Source organism: Octopus bimaculoides, chromosome 4 (assembly GCF_001194135.2).
Source record: "Octopus bimaculoides isolate UCB-OBI-ISO-001 chromosome 4, ASM119413v2, whole genome shotgun sequence".
Lineage (NCBI taxonomy): Eukaryota > Metazoa > Mollusca > Cephalopoda > Octopoda > Octopodidae > Octopus > Octopus bimaculoides.
In genome coordinates, this window is record NC_068984.1 from 134,055,354 (window position 1) to 134,062,338 (window position 6,985).

The window sequence follows — 6,985 nt, forward strand, 5'->3', positions numbered from 1 at the left end:
GTTCAATTAATAGTTGATTTAAATTATTGTGGATTGAGTTTGAAGCTGGTAACATCAGTTGTGTTTTCCACATGGATGCAGTTTCAGAGGGAATGACCTAGGAAAATTTGTAGGTCTAGTAAAAAATACCAGCTTGGTGTCTGGTATAAGTTCACCAAATGCTACAATATAAAAATGGTTAGTAAAGATAACCACACAACATTGTCCATTGCGTGTGTTAACAAGGGATGCATTTGGATCTTAGGTAGAAGAGTTGGTTTGAAAAATACTTTCTGGTCTCCATCCAATGCCGGTACAATCAGCAATAAACATGTGACTTGTTCTGGGAAGTGTAGGGTGGAAGCACAATGGTTGCATGTCACTGGGACCCTGAAGTGGGTCCAGGAAGGAACAGCTGTTAATGATTGGGAGAAAGTGTAATGATGGTGCTTTTGATAGGATCCTACGAAGGAGGTGTCTGAAGACTATTACCACAAGATTCCCAGAAATAATAAGTGGAGAAAATGTTTGGGTCGATATTTCTTCCGTCTTTACGTTCTGAGTTCAAATTCTGCTGAGGTTAACTTTGCCTTTCATCCTTTCAGGGTCGATAAATTAAGTACCAGTTGTGTACTGGGGTCTATCTAATTGACTGGGCCCCTCCCCCCAAATTTCGGGCCTTGTGCCTAGAGTAGAAAAGAATATTTTAAAGTCCTTTTACATTCTGTGACTTAAGATCTGTGACTTAGCCTTTCAATAAGTGCCAGTCATGTAGTGAGTTGCACCATTATATAAAGTCTTACAGAATTTGCTCTGAAGCTAGAAACATTCCTTTATAAGTTCAAATTCCTCTTGGATTATTGATTTTGTCTTCCATCTCTTTAGGCTAAGTTCTGTATACCCAGCATTGAACTGAAGTTGATCCACCTGATCCTATAAACATTTGCTTTATGAATAGTTTATACATATTATTTAAATATGTAATAGATGTTTTTTCTTCATTGCTTTTATTATTTCTTTCAGCTTGACAGAGAAATGGAACTTTGCTAAATACAGCTCACCTGCCGAGCATGGGGGATCCTATTATTACTATTGCAATTCTGGCTTACAGAATCAGAGGTCAGTACTTGCAGCTTTTCAGTTGAGATTTTTCTTAGAATATATTTGTATTTTCACTGAATTTAAGATAAAGTTACTGCTGCTTATTTTGTTTTCTTTTTCTACTATTTGATACATAGGTGCAGGAGTGGCTGGTGGTTAAAAAGCTTGCTTTCCAATCATGTGAACTTGAGTTCAGTCCCATTGCATGACACCTTGGGCGAGAATTTTTAGTGCATTAAAGCATGTCTTGTGGGCTTAACTTTGCATATAGGACCCAGGGAGATTGTTTTTCTTGAGAGAAAAACTGTCATATATGCCATCAAATATGCAACTAGTTTTACATTTTTCTGTGACTTCCGTGGAGTCTTGTAGTGTTCCAACCACTTCATAAAGTGCATTGAAGTGAGAGGATCCTACTGTGAAGGAGCTCAGAGTTTTGTACTTCTTCAAATTAATAAATGTCATTCCTTAAAACAAGTTTCAAAACTTCTGGAATGCATTGTGTTTTTAGGGAGAAGTATTTGTGATGGTACTTATTTATACCTCTGTAGACGGTATACATTAAGCCAAAATCACTTATGCATCTTGACCATGGATATAGTTTGGCACTGGTGACAGAATATAGACAATAACTATTCAGTTGATTGGTCTGTGGTTTCTCTCTGGTAATACATTGTTACAAATGTTTTCTCATTCAAGTAATTCATCATCATCATCATCTTCAGTTTAATGTCCACTTTCCCATGCTTGCATGGATTGGATGGAATTTGTTGAGGCGGATTTTTTTTATGGCCAGATGCTCTTCCTGTTACTAATCCTTTCCAGTTTCCAAGGAAGGTAATATTTCCCCTTGACTAGACATGTTTCATGGAAGATTGGAAATGGACACTGCTTGCATGATAATAAATTTGTTTACTTGTGTCATATGATGTCATGGCAAGGAGACAGTAATACGCATGCACACACATACACATGCACACGTGCACACACACAATAGGCTTCTTTCAGTCTACATCTACCAAATCTACTCGCAGTGGGACTGAACCCAAAACCAAGTGATTAGGGAGGCAAACTTCTTACCATACAACCACAGCTGTGCCTAAAAATTGTGCATCAAAGTAAAATGAAGGATTGTTAGTATTTTCTTTTTTTTTTCTTTTTTAGTGTTTTGTATGTTCAGGATGACTTGAAAAGTGAACCCTGTGTGTTTCTAGATCCCAACTCCTTGTCTGAAGATGGCACCCTGTCAATCAGTGGCACAGCCTTCTCTGAGGATGGTTCCTATTTTGCTTATGGACTCAGTAAATGTGGTTCAGACTGGATCACAATACAGGTTGGTATCCGGAAAGTTTACCTGGATTTATGAGGAACAAACATTAGTAAAACTCTTGGTCTTTAATTTCCTGTCTTGCAAGACATGAATTGGAGAAAGCTTAACAGACAATTATAGACTGTAATTTGAATAATTAACTTAGTGTAAAATTATTGTTACATGAAACATTAAGAAGATTACTAGAAAACTGAGAAGAAAGAAAGAAAATAATGTTAGTCAAAGGCAGATGTTCCGATATTTTGATATTATTAAATCCTACATTTTGATATTATTCTGACCTCCTTAGTGGTGTATAGCTCCAACTAAGAATATTTCGGTAGTATTTAAGTACTGAGAGGCTGTATTTATACGTGTGTGTGTGTGTGTGTGCGTGTGCGTGTGCGTGCGCGTGCGCGTGCGTGCGCGCGAGAGAATTTATATAAATGAGGATAAGATCGTTATTTAAAATACCGATCATATCAAATGGCTAGCATGAGAATAAAAACCTTAAAGGTAATAATTATTATTAAAATTGTAATAAAATTGTAATAAAATTATAATAAAGGGTATCTAAAAGATCTTTAGATACCCTTTTAAGAGGAAATTTGAATATTAGTTGAAAATTATTTTTGTTGCATTGATTTAACTTTGAATTTTTATTATGAAAATGGCCATTTTATGAATTTTAAATTATACATAATGAAAAGTTTGCAAGCATTAATTTGCTTAAAATCATTAAAAACGTGTATATGAATTTCTATTTCTTTCAGTTCAAAAAAGCTCCTTCTGGTGAAGATCTTCCTGATACACTAAAGCATGTAAAATTCTCAAGCATGGCATGGACTCATGATAACAAAGGAATGTTTTACAACGTAAGTATTATTAAAGAAGTGATTTTAAATTCTCAAACGCAGGATAATGCTAATAATATAGCCTGAACAGGATAAACTACCCCTATTTTGCAGAAAAAAGTGTAGGTGTCCAGCTATGAGACTCGAACTCGTACCTCCGTGATTACGCGTCGCGCTGCTCTAACCGATTAAGCTAAACTACCCACCTCAAATTCTTCTGCAAATTTAAGATGTATAGAAATCTCACTTTATGAGACGCTATCATACGTTAAATTCAAATTACGATGAATGTAAACAAACAAATGACGTTTGCTTTAGAACCGTTGAGATGTCTTAGAAAGTTAGAGAAGTGATTTTAAATTCTCAAACGCAGGATAATGCTAATAATATAGCCTGTTTCTTTTTTTTTTTTTAAATAGTTTTTTCTAAAGAATCTAATGATCTTCATCTCAGGTATATTTGGTGTTTGGGGTTAGCATTTCTGACAATGTCTCTACAACAATTCATTGAACCTTGGTTAAAATTTGTCATTTACGTTTAGATGCATTCTCTTATTAAAACCGAGCTGTTCTGATTACATTCATCTGTTGTTCTCTTTCGTTTCTGCAGAGATATCCTGTTGAAGGCAAATCAGATGGCACAGAGACAACCACCAATCTGTATAATAAGCTATATTACCACAGGTTGGGCACTGATCAAGACGAAGACCTGTTGACAGTTCAGTTTCAAAATGAGCCGAAATGGAAAATGTAAGTTGTTAGCTGAGGGTTTTATATTTAACAGCTAACGTGATGCTGATGGTAATTTGACATCCAGCTCTTAGTTAGCTGTTTAGCCCCCAGGTCATTTCTAATAAAACAGATATCACACTTGCATTTCATTGATGACCATCTGGTCATTTTTTTTGTTTTTACACAAAGTATCATCACCATCGTGGAGGCACAATGGCCCAGTGGTTAGGGCAGCGGACTCACGGTCATAGGATCGCGGTTTAGATTCCCAGACCGGGCGTTGTGAGTGTTTATTGAGCGAAAACACCTAAAGCTCCATGAGGCTCCGGCAGGAGATGGTGGCGAACCCTGCTGTACTCTCTCACCACAAATTTCTCTCGCTCTTACTTCCTGTTTCTGTTGTGCCTGTAATTCAAAGGGTCAGCCTTGTCACACTGTCACGCTGAATATCCCCGAGAACTACGTTAAGGGTACACGTGTCTGTGGAGTGCTCAGCCACTTGCACGTTAATTTCACGAGCAGGCTGTTCTGTTGATCGGATCAACTGGAACCCTCGACGTCGTAAGCGACGGAGTGCCAACAACTTCATCACCATCATTTCATGTTCCTTTTGCCATGTTAGCATGTCCAAAATCCAAATGACTGTTATTTTCAGATGTTTAAAAGTCTTTCCACTTTCAATTTGAAGTTAATTTTTTTCTACATATGTAGATAATATATTCAGATGATATATTGAAAATTTTCAAATGATATTTTTTAAATGTAAAACTTATATTTTATTCTTTTTAAATATTATTTTCTATAAATTTCAATCTTTAACTGTGGTCAGTTTTCAACTTGGCATGTTCTACTGACCGACAACTTCGCTCTTTTCCATCCAGGCAATCTACTCAAGTCTCTGATTCCTATAGCTATCCCAACCAGTGGCAGAATCCCTACCACAATTATTCTAGTTCATATGGCTCTACATATACAATGTCTGGCACGGCAATGGCTGCTGTAAATGAGTGGCAGAAGCCAATATTTGGAGCCGGTGCCCCACCGTCTTACTTATCTCATCCTCTTTCTTCTGCTTCTGGTGGTATTTCATGCACATCAAGTCAGTTAATGAAACCAGATACTTCTCAGAAAGTAAAAGAATCTTCTTTGGAAACAAAAACGAATAAAACAAAAAAGAAGAAAAATCAAAAAAATAAAAGTCAGCAAAATTGTTCTCAGGATACTAGTTTGCAGAATTCTTCAGATTTTGAACGAAATTGTAACAAATTAAATAATAATTATTTGCCATATAATCAGAACTGTGGCTGGGCGACACCATTGCATGGTTATCAAAATGGAAGGCCTTATTCACCAAACCCTACTGGTTATTATAATCAGCAGTACTGTTTATTTTCTGGTCCAAAGGAGCAAACCACTTCATCGTCTGCAAAATACTCACAGCAAAGTGTGCCTAGTAACAACAATAATTATAAAATCACTGCCACCAATAATTGCGTTAACTACCCAGCTAATAATTGCAGAAGTAACTACAATTATAATTATCCAGCTATGGGGTTTTCTAGCAATAGCATTAACCCAAATACTGAGTTATCCAACAGTAACAATTATCTGGCTACAAGAGTGTCAAACAACAACGATAACAATAATAATTACTTAGCTATAGCGCAATCAGGCTGTAACCAGAGCAGCTACAACCCAGCTATGAAGCAATCTAACAACATAAATAATGGTTACTACTCAGCTATAGAGCAACATAACAACCTAAATAATGGTTACATGTCTAACTCAGGCCCCACAACACATTGTCAGTTGCCCTCCCAACAATATAATAAAAACAAGACCCACCACCAGTATCAGGCAGTCAATACTGGCCATTTGTCAACCACACAACAAAATAATTACAACATGCCCCCAAACTTTAATCAACAACAGGACAGTTGTTATCCAGCGCCATCATACTTTACACCATGGCAACAGTCAGGGAACTATTCTTATTCAGCACCACAAACTTCGTCCTTTTATTCTACTTCTCCAGTGACACCAGTTTCTGATAGTTTCTATTCAAAATCTCCAAGTTATCAATCTCCACCCACATCTCCTACATCTGTTTCTAATCCTAAAACATTTAATACCACCCCGTCAAGTTCGTCTTTCTTTTCAAACCAAACGGCATCCTATTCCCATGTAGGTGGCCAATCATACTCTCAGTCTTGGTATCAATATAGCTACCCTTACTATGGAGGTTATCCAAGTTTTTATAGCTACCCTTACTGCCAGTATACTTCATCAGCTTCTTGTTCAGCCAATGCCCAAGTGAACTGTGGACAAAAAAATATGCAATTTGGAAACCTGAAGTCTGGAGAAAAAGCTTCTATCCCTGAAACTATCTTCGTCCCAAATTACAGGTTGTTATTCTATTTTCAAAATGCAACTTTTCTGTTGTTCTGTCTGTTCCACCTCCCTGGCACTTTCACTTCCAAATTTGTTTTGGAATAGTCTCTTTCTAACCTGTCCTAGATTATTCATTTGTATTTGATCTTCAACTATCCCTTGCACTTATGTTATGTAGCTTCATCAATTGCTACAATAACATCATAATCGCATGTTTTGGGTAGTCTTCATCATATTTTGTGTTGGTCATTTTCTGTAGTCTACTTAATAAGTCATTTTTGGATGATGTAGGTTTGATGGGTTAATACTTTGTATCTAACCTAAACAAATCATGGAAATATCCAGAGTACAGTGGGTGCTGTTTCTGTGGTGTTGGCACTACTGATGTTGTGTAACTTACAAGACAAGTCTCTTTGACTGAGTTGAAGTGTAGTAGAGAGGGAGATGGCTTCATAGTAGACGTGTGCGTGTGTTTATGTGTATATATATATATATATATACATATATATATATATATATATATATACATACATATATATATACATACATATATATATACATACATATATATATATATATACATACATATATATATATACATACATATATATATATATATA

The 6,985-nt window shown here is 36.2% G+C and overlaps 1 protein-coding gene across 1 annotated transcript in view; it reads left to right on the plus strand.

Moving 5' to 3' along the window:
- Positions 1 to 6,985, plus strand: part of LOC106880169 (prolyl endopeptidase) — a 38,965-nt gene that overhangs the window by 12,379 nt on the left and 19,601 nt on the right. The window contains exons 3-6 of the mRNA XM_014930014.2: positions 1,003 to 1,098; positions 2,245 to 2,413; positions 3,163 to 3,264; positions 3,853 to 3,992. Coding sequence (XP_014785500.1) covers positions 1,003 to 1,098; positions 2,245 to 2,413; positions 3,163 to 3,264; positions 3,853 to 3,992 — 507 coding nt within the window. The remainder of the gene's footprint in view (positions 1 to 1,002; positions 1,099 to 2,244; positions 2,414 to 3,162; positions 3,265 to 3,852; positions 3,993 to 6,985) is intronic.